The sequence below is a fragment of the Falco naumanni genome, chromosome 1 (assembly GCF_017639655.2).
Source record: "Falco naumanni isolate bFalNau1 chromosome 1, bFalNau1.pat, whole genome shotgun sequence".
NCBI lineage: Eukaryota > Metazoa > Chordata > Aves > Falconiformes > Falconidae > Falco > Falco naumanni.
This window is the reverse complement of record NC_054054.1, coordinates 75540802-75560267: the sequence shown is the minus strand read 5'-3', so window position 1 is coordinate 75560267 and position 19466 is coordinate 75540802. Positions and strand designations below refer to the sequence as shown.

The window sequence follows — 19466 nt, the reverse complement described above, 5'->3', positions numbered from 1 at the left end:
AAAAAGACTAAGAAAGACCCTAGCACAGAAAGACCTGACCTCCCACCATCCTGAATAGTTAGCGCTACTGGCTCTAGATGAGAACCTTGGCAAATTTTCAGTAACTTTCAATGGAATGAGAAAATACTTGCTACAGTAGTTCAGCTTGAGTTATTCGTTATACCTTCTCTTCAAACAATAAACTGCGCTGGGTCCTATATCCATGGCCATTACTAAGTAAGAGGGATTCATACAGCATACTTGAATGTTGCACTGTTATCTGGCTAGGATGCAAAGTTCAAACTGAACATAATATTACCCTTGCTTTTATCCTTTTCAACAAATTGTTCAATGGGCATAAAAATCGTTACATTTCAGCCTCAGTCAGCTGTAGCCCCAGAAATACTGAACTGCACACTGAATTTAGTCTTTTGTATTTGCAGCACACTACCACACCATAACAAGAGTTTAAATGCATCTGATTACAACTGTCCCAGGAAGGAATTAGGAAAAAAAGTTAGTAAAAACAATGGTTATACACTGTGCTCTATTTTAATGACAGAGATAAACTTATTTGTTGATAATTTGGTATTCCAAGATATCTTTGTAACAACCTCATTATTACTGCTGTGCCCAACCTCTCTTTCCTACTTGGTTCAGTAATTAATCTCTTTTTGGCCTCACAAACTGCATAATCAAAGGAAACCGGCCTGTGGGATTTTCAGTTTGAAATGCTGCTAGAAAGCATCAGATCTATTTTGTTAGCTGTTAATACCTAGAAAATGACCTTAATTAAAACAAACTTGAATTTTTGCAATGCGAAGCTTTTTCTTAACTAAGGCATAAATTAGACTTTTTTTTTTTACAGAATGAGTCAGATTGCCTTCTGATATAAAGAAGGTGCATCTCTGAACTTCACCAAAACATCATCCAATTTACTGCATCAAAGTATTTGGCCCTGTACCCCAAAAAAAGAGCTATTACACATGACTGTTTGCTCACTGATTCTATGCAGCAGCTTGACAGAAAAAACAGTTATTGTCAGTGCAGTAATTAAGGCTGCAAATGTGAGTACTAATTTTTCATTAGAAAAAAGAAATCATGGTAGCTTGTAGGGGGGATCTGACAGAGATATACAAAGTCATGAGTGGTAGAGAGAAGATGGACTGTTCACCATCTCCTTGAGTTAACAAAAATAAAGAAAACCAAGAAAAAAAAAAATGGGAAAAAACCACAGGTGACCTTCAAATGACTCTAGTAAAAGCCATGTTTATAACAAACAAAAGGAGTCAGTTCTTCACGTGAGAGGAAGCAATTTGTGGCACTTTGCCAGATGTCATGTTGGAAGCAAAAAGCTTACACATGTGCAAGGGGTACACAAGACAATTACTTCGGACATCACCAAGTACACAATCCACATCAAAACCAGGAAAGCTTCTGAGAATGGCCACAAATCGTAGAGTAATTGAAGGAAACACCTTGGTGCCCTATTCTTACTCCTCCCCAGACATCTGCTTATGGCCAGCGTGTAACAGGCTAGACGGATCCCAAGTCTGAGCCAGTGCAGCCAGTCTTATTATGTAGGACGAGCAAACATTAAGGGGATTATTCAGTGAATTCAATGCTGCAAATGACTGCAGAAATGATGCATTAGCTGACTGCACTGGGATAGCCTGCACCAGCTGACTCTTTACTGGGTCAGCAGCTGTACACCATAGAGGAGGGAATATTCCGTTTCTCCCAGCAGCACCCCATGTAACAGTGCAATGCAGCCCTTGCTTCAGGTAGGTGTCAGCAGGGTCACACCTGGGATTTTTCCCTCAGCTACAACAAAAGCACACAACAGTGCTGGCTGTGGAGCAGTACAGAAGAAACGGTGAATTTCAGAGTTCCTGCCTCTCCCTTCATTTGATGTTGGAGAGTACTACCCAAACCAATGCTGTCCCCTGCATAAAGTTCCCTGGAGCACAGCAGTGCAGACATGACACGTAGCAGTGCTGTCAAGGGTGCCAACATAGAAGCAAAAGGGTCACAGCAATTACAGAGCTGCTCTTCCTTCCACTCACAAGATGAAGAAAATATGGAATGTCTTCCCCTCTGTGATCATGCAAGATAGCTCATGGCTGATTAAGGTTCTGCAAGACACACAAAGTGTCAAATACTCTATATTTTTAAGATTAAAATTGCATAGCTGATGGCATGGGGAATTTCAAAGCCATTTTCTAATTCATGTGGTCACAGGTATTTTCATACTGGATGAAATAACTGATTTTTACTCAGGTGTCCAAGAGTTGTCATTCAGTGGCACAGATACCTCTGGGAAAAACAGAGACAATGTTCTAATGTGAACAGTAATTAAAAAAAATAATAAAATCTCTTCATAATGTATTAGGCTTCCTTCCCATTTTGTACCCAAAAAGTGATGAAAACATCCTTGTTAGAAGGGGGAACAACATTAGCAAAGCCGTTAAACATTATCTAAACAAACGGTATAATGAAGACTGAAACAGCTAGTATTTGTATATGGGATTTTTGCCTTGGTTGCTGTTGGCGTATAGGAAGAAAAGCAAAGCTGACTCGGTATCTATATGCCGTTCTACCTCTACTCTCTATCATTTACATTATACTTTATCAATCAGAATTCAGCAGAGCTGTTTCAGAGAGAAGTAATAAAAAGCAAAATCTCAGTTTGCAAAAGCACATCACTGCTTTTCAATATGAAACAATACGCTATTCAGCTCTGCTTTCATTTCCTTTTGTTCTCCCAAGACTATTTATATATATGACCTTTTACCTGAGACCATATCTCTTAATAAACAGCTAAAGGTTACTCTGCCTTGCTTCGGTACAACCTTAACCTACTGCAATTATTGCCACAAAACATGTACAAAGGTCATGAGTTGTGATACAAACGCAAGAGAGAGAGAGGCGGAAATCCATTATTTTTAGAGAGGACTGCAGTACAGAAAAGGAAATGACAAACATAGTAATAATCCCGTGATATATCTCAGTGCTGGCAACTACATCTGTGGAATATCGTGGTATTTTCTAGGAGGAAAAGAAAAATGTGTATCCAGCCATCCAGGAGGAGCAGTTACTGAATGCTGCAAAAAGTTCAACTAGTAATGCTGGAATCAAATATTCAAATTCCAGAACTTGTAAAAGGTTACCAGGACTTCACTGAGTGAAAACAGTCATCTTCCGTGACCATCCCCACAATCTCTGTGTGTGTGTGTGTTCAGTAACAACAGAGCAAAGATCTGTTCCAGGGGAACATTTTATTCTCTTCTGTAATTTTAAAAATTGGAGTCTGTTTTACCTATTTATTATAATGTTATTCATGAATAGAAAAAGTATGATCTAAAAGAAACACATGACCTAGCTGTGCGAGAAACCCAGGCTCTCTAGACCTGCATCTCACGTTACTGTTGCTTAAACTCATTTTTGAAAAAGCTAAATTGCATTTCTGATCTAAAAATCAGAATACTCACAAGGAAAAAAGAGCTTTTCACACCTGAAATTCAGCAACATTACATTTAAAAGGAGTATCTCATGTTGCAGTAAATTAGGGAGTCCTAAGTATCCCTATATTGTTCTAGTTACTAGTGTAAGATTACCAGCATACAGAAAACAGACCCCTTTCTCAACAGTGAAACGGAGATGCTCACTGCTGGCAATTATGGTCAAACGCTGCTGGGATCTGCTCCATAGATCAGATTTTCACATGTGTACATATTCAGACACATACGGAGCGTCGTACTCCTGTTGCTCTCAGACTGTCCTGAGCCCTGTTTATCACTGGTAAGTTTTGGGGCACCAGTCGATATTACAGGCGCACCAGTGTGAACCAACCAGCTACTGCTGCACAGACTGTGATCTCCAGAGCACTCAGAGAAGGGCTTTTCAAAAATGCATAGGACTTCTGAAGTCAACAAGCATTTCACTACTATTATAACATGGAAAAGAATTACTTCAGCACTGAGCCCTTCTGAAGCTCCCACCTTTAAAGTACTGCAGATGAAGCTAACGGCAGAGGTCAGTGAGAACTGAACCCCCACAGGCTGAGAAATGTCTTACACTTCACTTTGGATCAGTTCTGACTGCCTGCAATATGTCCTTGTTACAAAGACAGCGCTGACTGCTGATTTATACAGAGGGAATAATGCTGATAATTTTGTGTAACCTGATTAACTGAATGACTAATTAATAAGAAACAGAATAAACATTGAGGAATCTCAGCAGGAGGAACTGAGAGGTATTTTTTTGTTCGTAGAAAAATTCTCATCCTTCCTGCTAACTTGCTTTTTTCCCCATGAGTACTACAAGGATACTCAGAAACAGCTGGCTAGAGCAGGGGCTCACATGCTTATCTTACTGTACCTTGTTTCTTGGTGCTGACTTTGATGCTTCCCTTTCAAGAGATGCTGTGTACTGAGTGAGAAGGCTGCAACCAAGCACTACGTTATGATGTCCCGTCGCCACCCCCACCCACCCCCCCCCCCAAAAAAAAACAACCTCAAACCGAACAAAACAAAACAGACTATGAAGGAAAAACATATCAAGTAAAACGTGCAAATACAGACCGGGACACAGATACACATATGGATCTTATTTTCTCTACCTTTTGGCTATGTGGTATTATCATGGAGCACTTGTTTAAAGAAAAAAATTATAAGAAAGTAAACTTACAAGCATCTCAACTGCAATATTTGCCAGCTGGGTTAAAAAAATTTATACACTAGAAATATGGACAGGATGATAGAAAGAGACATTTGCTATATACCCCTGTTCCCTTTAAACATGTTAAATCTTGGCAATTTCATTCCTGTAATGTTTTAAAATGAAAATATTGTTGGTGAAATCCTAGCTTAAAAATATTAGCATAATCACTTATTACTTTATAGAGTTTAGCATTAACATATTTGTGTAAATATTCAGGACTGCATTTAGTAACACCCCAAGTGACAGATTTGTAATCTCATGAATGCTTTAATGAACTTCAAGATCAGAAACATTCTGTTTTAATAATACATATACGGAGTTGTTGAGAACAGCAAACCTAGCAGCCCTGGAAAGCTATTTCAAAACTCACACACGGAATTGTTCAGGGATCATCTGATTTTTCACTTGCTTTTCTGAATCACAACCTAACTATAACCATCCTCCTCACTCCACATGAATCTACTCTAGGTGAAGGGTTTGGAGGCTTATAAACTTTCCCCTACAGATCTCATATTGCTCGTTTCCTGTCAGCTCGCATCTTAAAATGTCATTCTGGCTGAATCACTATATACCCTTACTGTAAACATGCCCATCTGCTCACTGGTGGACAACTGCAAAGTGAATTCTAGCTGAAGAAATACTGAACAGAAAACCGAAGACAGACTTCCACAGGTGCTCCTTCTCCTCACACGCTTTCCACCCACCTTCACATCTCCCATGTGAACCCACTCCCATCCCTGGGGGCTCCCCGGCCACGGCAGGAGTAAACTGGTGTAACTTGCCCAAATCAGGGGATACTGAACAAAATGTAAACTTTTGTTGAGACCTTCAGAGAGGATTTTCAAAGGAGATCAGTTCCCTCTACCTCCTGATGGGAAAGAATTAATCCTGTACTGAAAGCTGACCATTAGCATGATGCTAAAACGGTCCCAAACATGAAAGAAGAATAAAGGAAACTACCTAGACCCTGCAGGCTTAGCTAGCACAGCGTAACATGGATTAGAAGTGGATATCTTTTTTCCTGACGTAAATAAGGGATTGCTCTTGTGTCTGCTGCACTTATAACCACGGGGCCAGAGCACTGAACTGCCAGGGAAGGGTGACTTATTTAGGGGGAGCCTACCCAGCCATAGCACTGGTGAGTTTTCAGCAGTTTCTCCTAAATCTTGTCACAGGTTTAGATCCTCATGCTAAGGTATTTAAGTGAAAGAGCTGAGGAAGGGAAAGTAATATTTATTAATGAAGATCTTGCTTTACCCATCTGGGGAAGCAGTCTGAATGAAACATTGTGGCTTTCAGTGGAGACAGTGCTTTGTAACTGACTGCAGAGGAGCAAAGTCAAGCCTAAATGGAGAACTTTCTGACCATCTTATCTTGCCTCTCTCTCCTCCAGAATGAAAGGCTTAAATCCAACGAAGAGCTGAATGATCCGGTCTGAGTGTTCAACCAGAAGGAGCAAGCAAGCACTCCACTTTAAAACAGTGCCGCCAAAGCCAGCTGGAGCACTCTCTTTGGCATAAAAATGCAATTAGGGGCTTGCCTGGCTGGGCACCACACGCTTTGCACACACCAAGCACCAACACACACAGCTACACACAGTGGATGGCTTGGATCATTAGAAATCTAACAGCAGGCTTGCAGAACACAGTCCATGCACTTTTGCTGCCGTTGCCATTTAAAATATAAGGAATTATTTTGCCAGCTAATCCTGACAATCGAAATGGCAGCTTTTGTTAGGAGACTGGAAACAAACAGGATAAAAATGCAAGAAGTTAATTGCATCTAAATTAAAAGGGTTGTTTGGAAGCTACTAGTTTTTGCAAAAGCCAGCAAGAGACTGATTTCTATAGCTCTTCAGGGAGTGAAATCTGCCTGTTCAGAGGTCCTGAGAATGTACCTACATTATATTCACAATGTTGAAATTGTGCATTTATGATTTTAGTTTACTTTGTAACACCAATTTTTAATTTAATTTAAATGTTATAATTTTCATTTTATAAATGAACTTGCTTTCTCTTCTACATCAGGTGAACAGGGCTATGTATTCTACCACCCAGCAGGGGAAGAAAGGGAAGAGTCTTTTGCACTCCTGTGCCAAATATGTGATCAAGCCAGGAACACCATTACATCCTCATCACATCAGTGCTTGTGTTCCAGTGCAAACATTTATGTGCTCTGAGCTGACTGGTTCTTAAGACTAGAAAGTGCTCTCTCAAGAACGCATTAGAGAAAAAAAATTATCTTGTAACCTTGCATGACTAGGTAATAGGTTGTAGGTTTTATTCGAACACAATACTGAGCTAAAAACCCTCACACTACTAAAGATTACGTTTCACCTGAAACTGATGGAAGGGCTAATTCCAGAAATCTCCCAAGAGTGAGTCTCACAATAGTTTGCCTGCCCAGATTTCCCTTGCCACTTGAACTAAATAAAAATCTTCTTCACTGCCTATTTTCGATCATTAGAGAAACCTAATCACTGTTACCCAAAGGTCCCTTTCATTGCAGTTTTAACAATACACCACTGGCTAGCTATACAACATAGGACTACATGCAGCTGCAGTTTGAACAGCACTAAGACCTTTGGAAATGAAAGGTCCTCATTCAAAATTATCTTTTTTGTGGTTACTGTAGGTTTTGTAAACCTATTTATTCAAGATGATGATGAAATTGGCAATACTGCAACTCAAAACTGACTAATCTTTCATTGCATGAGTTATCACTCAGTTTAGTGCCACAAAAATTTATCAGGACTATACATACCCACACTAGGAATTCTGTTCCAAAACAAAACATACACAACATCTTATTGTAATACCCTCACACATAATGTGATAAGTGCACAGCAGTGCAGATAGACTGTCAGAGAATTAATTGTTCACACATAGCACTGCTCAATAAAAAATAGCTATTTATGATCCTGAAAATCTGAACACAGAGCAGATTGCTATCAGAACACTCAACCCGCTTCTCCACCCATTGCTCTCTAACTAGCAGAACTTATCGATCAACAGACTGAGATTCTTCCAGACCTTCACTGGGTTAGGAAATTAAACTGAAGCTTGGATAAGAGTCTTAAGAACTATAACAATAGCTAGCTGCAAATAAGACCTGTAAATCCCAACAACCCCCAACTTATTTTGGGATAACAGGAAAAAAAATAAATCTAACCCCCTAATTTTTATGGGAAGGGATCTCCAAATATCTATCTATCTATCTATCTATCTATCTGTAATTTCTGAAGAAAGTACATGTTATACTTCCACCTGCTGGCCACCTGTCTGGAAGATCATATGGATCTCATTCTACTAGGTGGAGTGAGAAACTAATGACGTCCTTCCAGGCAAGCATCAGGAACTTACTTGACGGTACAAATTCCCACTGAAAGAGAGACTATTCCAAGATAAATTCTCTACTTTGTGAAAAATGCATCTTTTTTTTTTTAAACAAAGAGGTTTCCAAAGAAAAACTCCCCAACATTTCTAACTATAATCCTACAATATGTCTAAGCAATGAGTAAGAGGAGGATTTACAGTTCTGGGAACAAAGCAGGGACTGGAATGCAGCTTGGAGAGTATTTCATCTCCCTTGCTTTCTGAATTATGAGCCACTGAGAAAGCAAGCTATGAAATCCCTTTACCTGGCACAACTTGTCTTTCCCAATGACTGAGCAATCGTTGAAAGAAGAAATATAACTGGGGTGAAGGTGTTCCTGTGCCTCCTCAATGCACATATGCAGCAAGAATGGTAGCTCAGCTACCAACAGCCCTACAGAACCATGCCTCTCCCACCTCTAAAATTTATTAACTTTTGGTTTCCTTAAAACAGATTTTCTTTAAGCTGTCACAATCTGTACCTGATCGAAATGCTCTTATTCCTTCTGGAAGTCTGTAGCATTGTGGATTTCCCCTTGCTATGACCAACATGGTAGACAAGATGCAACTTGCTCTATTCCAGCAATTTTTCCTTTCCTGAACTTTCCACTGCTGAAAGAGAAGCCTGATGCTTTTGTGACTTTATTGGAATAATCCACATATTCTTGTTTTCATTTTAAAAAGCAGTACTTCCTGCTCTTAAAAATTCACTGATTTTATGATTAAGTGTGGGAAAATCTTAATATATCCAGACCATGAAGTGTCATTCAAGTTCAGGAAGACGGTAAACATGACTAAGCACATGACAGGAGGTACATTCCCATATTGGAATGGGATGGCACAAGCCACTACTTACCTGTTTCTGGGTATTTGCTCAAAATTAATGATTTAGTGTTGATGTTGACTTCAAAAAGATGATTATAAGTGGATGATGTGAAGCAACAGACACCTAAGCCATCTCAAGAACAACCTAAGACTGCAAGGAGAATATTCTTGCAATACCTTTAGACACTAACTGAAGGCAGGTACCTGTTTTTCCAGTTGCGATTTCAGCACCAAAGTAACAGCCCGAAGCCATGAAAAAGAGATAAGAAAAAGCAGGGCTGATTTTGTAATGCAGTAAGCCAGAAAGGCACAGTAGAGCACTGAGAGAAGTGCATTGTTCAATGTTGTATTTTCTGATGTCTTTCCTTATTTTTTTAAACCACTGTCATTGGGCTTCAAATGTTGATCCAAGTCAGTCTTTCTGCAAATTTGTGGTATTCTTCTCCCTATATAAGAGCTTTCATGCTTATAGGTGCTCTTTCCAAAGTCTTAATCAAGAAATACCTGGATCAGCACCGATGGTTTTGACCATCATATCTCTTAACACAGTAATTTCTTCCTGTAAGTATCTCCACCCCCATTTTTGGAACCTTACCTTTGGGTAAGGCTAAAGCAGCATTCCAACCAAAAGGAGGCACTGAGGCTTGTGTAGGAGAAGTGCCTCAATAAGCCCTAGCCACAGACTACACACCACACAGGGGAGGCCACATTACCACAAACACTGTACTAACCTCGAGGAAAAGTTATCTCCCTATTCAAGAACGTAAACGAAAGGATGGCAAAGAAATACAGGCTGTGGAGGGGCTACAGCATGTGTGCAGTGACGGGAGGTGATGGAAGACCATGTATCAAAAGAGTGCTGGAGTTTCTGCCGTTCACTACAGACTGCCAGCCTTTTCTCTGGAGTGGGAATGAAGGGCTATCAAATTTGAGTACAGGAAGAACGGTGGGACAGGGCTGAGAGAGTGATGGCAATCACAGGAAAGGTAGCAGTGTAATGTCTCAGGGTGAAGCGCTGGCAATACAGCCAGTGATTTGGGGAGGAGGTTGACAGAAATAGTCCAGAAGGAACTGAGCAAGGTCATCTAAATCTCCCCTCCTCACCCTCTTGCTACTCACAGCGTAGTAAAAGCTAAAAAAGCCATTTAAATAAATGCAGCTGAGTGCAGTAAAAGGGCAAGTCCTCATTTTCTTCCCTTTCCTTGCTGTCTGCTCCCCTGTTCTACCATGATCATGCCTGAACGCAACACCCTTAAAATCTATAGGGTCTCAGTTTACGACAGCGTTGACCTGAACATCCTACACGATTCATTCTTTCCAACAGGATCGCTTGGCAAATCTCTCTCCATCTACCTGTAGATAGGAATTCATCAGTGGCTTTTCAAGAAGCAGTAACTTTGCTGACAAATGGCTTGCTATTTTCTGGATACTGTGACCCAGGTCATGCCAAATAATTCTCTGAGGCATTTGTTCTTTTATGACACAGGTCAGCTAGTTCCTACTGTATGTAACAGTTCATGCATTGGCAAACTGGTAATCACTTTTCTATTGAATCTCATTTACTACCACATGGTTTTCTCTTTGAGTGCATGATCTCTAATTTATTATACAAATTGGCTAGAATAGGGGATATCTTCTAGGATACAAGAAAAGTAACCTTCAGGAACAGTATAAAGTATCCTTTTAAAGAGCCACCTGACAAATTTCAACAAGCACTTTTTATGTAGCTTTCCTACATTAAGTTGTAGATGCTTGTATTTGTTGTGTTTGAGTATTTGTCTTGGTTAAGCTAGAAAACTTCCCACCCAAATTAGATGGCAAAGGAACAAGGGCAAATTTTTGCAGCTGACTGCCAGCAGAATTTAGAAGCTATCAACAAGATCCAAAGACACAAACACAATGTAAGCCCTTGTGTTTAGGCATGGCTCATTCCTCTCAGGCAGTCATCTCTCTCCTGATGGAAGGAGATGGGCAACACTTCTCATCCCACTTGAGTAACTATATCTTTCAGACTATCTTGTTGCAGTAATTCTGGTATTTTGATAGCTCAGATCTCTGAACTGCTATGGGAAACCTCCCAGGTCTCCACCTTTGTGCATTCTCAATTACTAATAAGTCCTTAGAAGTAAAAGACTACCTTGGCTTTTGCAGCTGGCTGAGGCTTGAAGGAGATGGAGACATACCTGAAGTCTTTCTTCTGGGCTCTTTAAAGTACCACATCTTTTTACAATTACATTCTTCTTTACCTGTTTTTGTTACCGAAGTGACCATCACAGCCTCTAAACATCACTCCCATCTGCCAGGCAGATCATTTCCATTACCCAGAAGTTACTGGGACTTCAATAACATGTATTAGCGAGGACGCTGCAAGTAGCCAGTCATTCTATCTCCTTCCACAGAAGGATTTTAGATGAATGTTAGTAACAGCTAAAAGACTAAACAGCTAAAGACTTCCTCACTGATTCACCACATCAGAAAACAGCCAACCCTTCTAAAGGCAGCTGGGTCCGACTTGTACAGATTGTCCTGCAGTTTAGATTCAACAGACCCTCCTGAGATACAGCACAAAGACAGAGACATTTTCAGCTGATTCCACTCAAGTGGCAGAACTTAAGCTCACACCAAACTTCTTGTTCTGTAAATGTCAAAGACACTGTATTTTTATAACTTCTTTTCTGACAACTTTCATTCCAGTCAATGAAGGCTATGGATCCTTGCAAAACCTTACCAAGAAGGCATGTATAGTCCAACCCTCTTGAACTCAAGAGTTCACACCTTGGAAGGGAGTCATTATCTGCACAGCTAACACACAAAGGAAATTAGGGTACTGCAAACCATCCTCAGGACCGTTTCCTGCACAGGCTTGAGGTTGCTTCCTGTAGTAGAGACAGCCTGCCCTACTTGTTGACTTTTTCTGAACTTCAGAATCCTTTGATGTTACGCACAGGCCCTCTTCCCATGAAAGATATAATACTATAATTACATCACTTTTCCTTAAGAGCTCCAATGTACTTTCTTCAAATAGTAACTACTATTTAATGTTTCTCTTCAAGTGCACTCAGAAATGGCTGTTCTGAGTCAAAGCACATGATTTTTAAATTCAGGTAAGCGCTTGAGACAAGCAGACTTCACAGTGGCAAAGGCTCAAGACCTCATACATGTCCTAACACATGAAAGCTCATAATCACTGATGTACACCATAAATGATCACCGTGTCAGAAAGCTTGAACACTTCCTAGAATTATTCTGCCTCCTCATTTAAAAACACTTAAATTTTAGTGAATGTGTCGTATATAAGTAACAGTGAATAGCTAACAAAGAATAAAGATGTTTAACAGAATCAGCTTCCAGACTAGTAATGAAAATTAGCCTATCAGCAGAATCGATCTGTAAACCGTATACCAATCAATAACACAGAACATTATTACAACAGTGCCTGTCTCCTACTTACCTAAAAGACTTCTGCATTGAAGCCTGCAATGAGCCTGCATTATTGATTTGCTATAAGAAAATGAAGTATTAGAGATACTCACTTTTACCAAAATAATTCTTGCTAGCTCTTCACATACAGGCTTTTCTTCATCCTTCTTCAAACCTTCCAATTCAAACAAGGTATTGTAATTTTCCAGCATTTTTGTCATGATCTTATTGCAGATCTCCTGTTCTTTTATACCTTCAATTCCAGAGGGCACGCTAAAATTTGAAAGAACACAAAGCAGAATGTTATAGATACTCACATAAAAAGTTCCTGCACAGAGTCTCTGAAATGTTCCAGTTGTGGATACAGGCTGCCTAGCAGGCACAGGAAACTTCGTCTTGGAAAGGATTGTGTCTATGGTGGTAACAACTATCACAGGAAGTTTGCAGGTTTTCTTACCTATACTAAACACCCTATCTGTTGGTCAGACTGTCTACTTCACAGAATCTAGATAGAGATCTAATTGAGACAACCATCAAATGACACACCACCAACTTTGCTAGAAGTTGGGCTCATCACTGCAACACAGCACAAAACATTTAAATGCTCTGAACTGTTAATGGGAAGAGTCAGATTCCTCCAAAAAGTGGTCTGTGATAACACCAAAGGTATACAGGAAGGATGAGTAAAAAACTTAAGAAAAGCCACATGCTGAGCAGAACACTAAAAGTTAAACAAGATCTTCACAGCTTCAGGTGGTCCCATGCTGTACACCAGATTTCATTATCTGATTTATCAGTTGCCATTTCTTCTGAAAGTAGGCGCATAACTCACAGGGCTTTTCAAAACATGAAAATGGAGGATGCCTTCTGCAGAACAGCCTAAAAGATTCATATAAAAAGAGGTTCCTAACCTCCAGTTCCTGGGAGAATAATCAACTACTGGGCTGCAGAAGCAGCAACTTCTTGCTTCCTTGAAACGAGCCCCTTAAAGGCACACACAAATGAAAAGGCAAGATACTGACTTGGAAGGAGTGTCCTGGTCCAGTCTATGCTCCTTTGCCTTCCTTATGCATTTTCCACAACTCTGTCATGTTGTAAAAATGCATATTACTCACAACAGAGCACACAATTCACTGACACATCGAATGATCATCTGTTGAAATGTAGGCTTTCTACACATCTTATTGGACTTCAGTGCCCCAAATTTACTTAACTTCTGTTTTAATACAAAAGAAAGACCTCTGAAGAATCTTTTTCAGCATTTAAAATATTTCTGCAACCATCCGGTGTTTCCCATTGTACAGGACTTCCAGCAGATGCACTTTGCTCTCAATAATCCACAAAGCGGCTGCATGGATTTTATAAGGACCTTATAAAGTGGCAGGGACTGTAGATCAGGAGGTACAGAAAACACAAGAAAGATTTAAAGGGAAGAAGCAGGGAAGCAAAAACCAGAAACAAAAAAAGTTTCAAGTATTTTTTGCCTGAAGACAACTAGTGGTTGCACAAGAGGCAAAACCAACCCAAATCCCCAAAACTTAAATAAATGCCATCTAAGTTATTTTGCAGGGATGTAACTTGAAAGTAAACCATTGTTTACTATAACCAGCAAATAAAATTTTACAAACAATTACCTACAGTAAAATTGTAACTGTAATTTATTGGGGCCAGATGTGCATTTCAACAAGAAGGCTCTGAAAGCAGACGCTCCCAGAAATTTGCCATCAAAAAGTGCCTTCTTGTAGGGGTTCATGCTACTGATCCTTCTCAATATTTTACTTTCTACATATCAACAGGGAGAGGATTCCGCTGCAGCAGAATGCATCTTTGTAAACTCCAGATGAGAATCTTTACAGCTCTCATTTCAACATTCAGTACACCTTAAGAGTCGCAGGACCTGAACTTTAGAATCCTTAAAATTCCTAAGTTTAAAGGAATTGTATTATTTTACACGGCAGAACACTGCCAACTATAAAATGGGTCAGTCTCAGCTGACTGATGTCATCAGTGTGGAACCTGGCCTCAAACTAAATAAAGAAAAAAATGAGACAACTTCTATCGATGGATGTGCATGTACACTTGGGCCAATTCACTATAAAGAATGTCACATTCACTACAAGATAGTAACTGGCCTGGGTAGAAGTGTATGTATGCAATAGGCCCGTGCAACCACCCTGATTTAAGGAACCCCTCTTCCTATGCTAAATGATGTGCTCCGGAGTTGGCACGGCACAGACCTTACTTGATAATTCAAGCAAATCCTGTTACCTTCCTGATGTATTTCTTCAAAACAGGGTCTCACTTAAATAAGCCTGGCACACCTATGAACCTCATTCCTAGGAAACAGACTGAACATGTACTAGAGCGAGTTCAAGTCAAAGTAAAGACTCCAAATAGCTTCAATGAATTTTAGAGCAGAACCTTCACCTAAACCACATTTGCTGGGAACTACAGCCAGCACCTCCCTACTGGCAACAGCTAACACCAAAAACCTCTTTGTGGTTGAAAAACCATCCAGGCTTTAAAGTTCCCACACAAACAGTATTTAATTTCTGCACAATTCTATGGCTTTCTTGCCCTCCCTTCCCCACATTACTTTGTCAGTTATTAAACTTTATTAAATCAAATTTGTGATAAGTCCAACCTCTTATTTTTTATTACCCCTCTCTAAATGTAACCAAGCAGAGCAGCATGAATTGTTTTATTTTAACGGCAGTGTAACGAACTTTAGCTATTGCCATCTCTCTGCCACTTGAACAAGCATATTTTACAGTTTCTCATTTATTTTCTCCTTTAATTGCTGCTATTAGACCTCCATCATTACAAGGACTATTACACTCTTTGAGCTATTGATGGTGACCTTTTCCTTGCAATAAATCTTCAGCTCAGCATATACAAGAAATTTAGATTATAAGCACGCACCACCCCGCATATTTATACAAGTTACAATCCATCTGTTGCGTGATTCACCAGTCTGATCAGACTTTTCTGAAAATGTGTGTAAAAAAAGAGTATCTTGCTTTAGCTTTTCTTACTCTGAAAAGTCGTGATATTGACAAATTTCACTGCCACTCACTAGAAAAACTCAGTCCTATGAGAAATTATTCTCTCACCCTACCACTTTCATTATCGACACCCTACTCCTTGAAAAATTTTCACGTTCTTTTGTAAAGACCTTGTTAAAATATTACAGTAAGACGATGTTCATAGTCATGGTTCCTTTATATCTAACTTGCATGTTAATTAGGCGTTATAACTGTGTTGCTTTTAGAGTTAGACATACATCTTACTCCAGTTACAAAATCCCTGAAGGCAGGACTTGACCCCCTTACAGCCACCTATGTACAAACCACTTCAGCAGCAGCAGCAGAACATCAGCTTTGCTACCAGAAATACATTTTCTAGAAGGGAGGAATAAACTTGTAATTTCTGTGGTCATTTCTAAAAGAAAAACTGTTAATGGGTTCAGGTCTATCTCAGAGATTTCAGCTGGAAAACTCCCACTGAGTTCTCGCAGCAGCTTTCCAAGTTATGAACAGATACATAGCATAGGCAGTGACAGAAACAAATTCTCTGATGTTCCCCTCTGAGATTCCTCGGACACCCTGCCCTTCCTAGAGGGAGATCAAAGTGCTCTGGGTGCAAAGCACAGCAGCTCCACATTAAGTATTTGGAAAAAAATGTGCTTTTGTCTAAACAAGGCACCAGCATAACAGTATCTGACTCAGCCCAGCAGTGCTGAGGGCAAAGGTGCATTAGTACCACAAGTTTTACAGGGTATTAAGTTTGAAAATACTGATGAAGCCAATTTAAAGAAGGAAAACCAGTAGTTCTCGAAGTTAAAGCATGACTTGGGAACAGGATCAAGTTGTTAGCCCTTCACTTCAAAATAGGACACCCGGCAGTATTTCACGCTTCTGCACAATGTCCTACCAGCATGCCTGGCCCCTGGCTCACCCACCACAGCTCCACGCCACTCATTTCCACGCAGTCCCATGCTCACTTTTCTTTAGGTTCTTGCAGACCACTTTAAGCCAAGAATGTCTCCTTCCATGGCAATGCTCCAGAAAGCTAGTCTCAAACAGGTTAAACCACATCAAAGCCCTGTGTCACAACTATTACTCAGAACTAAAGTGACCTGAGGTCAATTTAACTCACTGTGAAAAAATTACTTGCATTTAATGTTTTAAATGAATTTACTCCAGGGTCCCTGTGAACAAGCTGTAACAGGCTAAATGCTGAGTGGGCTTATGAGACAGTGAATCTCCAGACTCTGCTGAGAGTGGTGCAGTAACACATCCAAACACGACTGCATCCAGCACGAGACAGGCATCACCACAAGGCTGTCACCCATGCACCACACCTGAGAAACCGGCTTCAAGAGGAAACGAGGACTGGGAGGACTTGGGATGTAGTCATCTGCCTGTAATGAGTTGGACTGAGATCACTGAGCTGATTTCCCCAGGCAACAACTGCTGACAGCTCCCTGTTAGCACCAAACCAGCGATTTCTCATGTGAAACTGTGTGTCTCATTATAAATTCCCCACGGTGTTTGACCCCACCCTGCCCAAGATGAAGAATGCACATTATCATTTCCTTAAGTAGCTTTGCAGAAGCAGTTTGCATGGAACGACAGCACTGTAATCCTAATTTACAAACCACTGAGGGCTATATGCTCTGTATTCTCTGATTGCTGCTTTTGCCGTTTGTACAGCACCCTTTGTAAAGCAGCACCACAAAGTGACTTTACTGTTCTCCTAAGGGATCCTGCAAAAAATTAAGGGACTTGGGGGACAAGTAACACCGGGGTTTGGGTATTTTGTTTCTCCAGGCCTTGCAAAACATTTTCATTAGTACTTCAAATGCCCATGAGCTCCTCAACAAGCATGACTGAAGACTTTGAGAGCAGAGCTGCAGTAATCTGAAAAGGTTACAACTTCAGATGATCCGCTCTGTCTCTCTAGACAGATGTTACTGTATCCATAACAGATGTGGCCCTATGGCCACAACTTGGCCCTTTACTTCAGCTGATGAAAGTGATTTGTCTTAACACACTGGATCACAAATTAGCACAGCTGAAACCAGGCATATATCCAAGTCTGCAGACTCTGCTGCAAGATAGAAGCTTAGGTAGCTAAAGATACAGCAACACTAACTCGAGGCAGGTGTCCATCTCAGTGTGTGTGACTCATTTACATGCTCTGCATCATTTACAGATTTATGCCTCAACAGTTTGGACCAAATGTAAGGCCATATATCACTACTGAGATTTTACAGAAGTGTCTTAGCTTCTGAGGCACTGGAGAATCCCATTATCATCTAACTGCCTGCCTTTTAAAATCTGTTCCAGGTTATCTTCTGTAACATCAGATTTAAGAGCCTAAATTAACTTGGTAATTTATCTCTGCCTACATTACTTGCAGTAGATGCAAAATGGAGGTAATTCAGGTAACACAAAGCAGTTAAGACTGATGCTGCCACAAAGACTTTACTGACTGGCTTAACTTGCATGCAAAACCTTTTGCTCCAGCAAAAGCTCAATTTTTCATCAGGAAATTGCAGTGATAGTAGGCATCTTTGACAGCATGACCTATGCGAAGAGGGACAAAGGGCAATCCATAGCCTAACACCCACTCACAAAGTACATCAATCTCATCTCCAAAACATTTCTAAAGAGAGGCTCTTCAAAAATGCTTTGTATTGTATTTGAGCTGTATTGTTGATCGAAAACACAATTTTGTTTTGCACATATTAGGAAAAAGTTCTTCACTAAGAGGGTGGCCAAACACTGGTACAAGGTCCCTGGGGAAGTGGCTGTGGCCCCAAGGCTGTCAGTTTTCAAGAAGCGTTTTGACAACATTCTTAGATGTGTGGAGACAGGAGCTGGACTTTATGATCCTCATGGGTGCCCTCCAACTCAGAATATTCAATGATTCTATCATAGTTTTTCCTGTGAAACTGCTCCTCCACTTTAATTCTGGGTGTATGCTTTATTGCCAATCCTCAATCAAGATCAGAAGAAAGAACATGGTCAACTAAGAGCAGTAACTTACTTTCATGGAGTTATTCAACCAAAAAACAAACTGAAACACAAACAAACAAAAAAAACCACCCCAAAACAAAACAGAGCATTTCCTATTGAAATAATCACTACTTCATTCAAGAGATGAAATAGGAAATACCTGACAGATCATAAAACAGAAACTATCTCGACTAAAATTTTAAGGGGTGGGTGTTCACTAGTAGAACTGATGACTTGAGATGGAATTTGGCCAGGACACTCCTCCACTTATGAAGACACCAATGCATCTTTAGTAATCTTCAGTTTATTTTATACATATGCCATTCAGTTGACTCCAGATGACAGACAAAGCTGAGTACACAACAGAAAAGAAACAGGAGAAGAAAACATAAAATATATCACAGAAAGGCTCGGCAATATAGTCCCTTATGCGCTTCCCAAACAGGAGGCAAGCACCCATGAGTATTCAATATGATTATGGATGAGAGTATTTATGGCCTTCCTATATTATGCTTGATGCTTTAAACTTGCATCATAGGGTGTAGCATACTGGATTCTTATGAAAAACAACTCCTTTAATCTGCTGGCAAACAGGACGTAAAATCTATACAGACCCTGTAGGAAAGGTTATGTTGCATGCTCCAATTTGCAATAATGATTGTTAGAAAAACAATTTTCAGTATTCACTTTGACCCTGATCCTGGATGTATATTTTTTTTTAAGACTGGCGCAGGACTGGGACTGCACTGCCTGAATACAAACTTTAATCACATAAAGTTTCAAAAGCCAGTATTTCTCACTGAGGAGTTCTAGTTCAGCCCTTACGCTTTCACCTCAGCTTCATACACCCAACCTGTGTAGGCTCCAAGGCTGCTACAAACCAAGCTAAGCCATTCATGCAGAACTTCAGATCAGATTTTACTTCTTACAAATTCAGCAACACTGAAATTTTTTTTGCATCTCTGAAATACCTACAGCTACCCTACAGAAGATCTACATTTGCTCCATACCAAAAGATGATCTATCTTTCCTCCATAACAAATGCTTTCTTGTAGAACCCTTCAGAACAGAAGTTACGTAGTCATCATACAGAAATAACTGCCTCTAACTCTAGCATTTTAAC

General features: G+C 40.1%; 1 protein-coding gene across 6 annotated transcripts in view; it reads right to left on the bottom strand.

Moving 5' to 3' along the window:
• FAM13A (family with sequence similarity 13 member A) overlaps positions 1 to 19466 on the bottom strand; it is a 133767-nt gene that overhangs the window by 92453 nt on the left and 21848 nt on the right. For all 6 annotated transcript variants that reach the window (XR_005828720.1, XM_040599503.1, XM_040599516.1 and 3 more), the window contains one exon: positions 12434 to 12593. Coding sequence is in view for 5 of the 6 variants with exons in the window: in XM_040599503.1 (XP_040455437.1) it covers positions 12434 to 12593 (160 nt within the window). In the remaining variant the exon portion in view is untranslated. The remainder of the gene's footprint in view (positions 1 to 12433; positions 12594 to 19466) is intronic.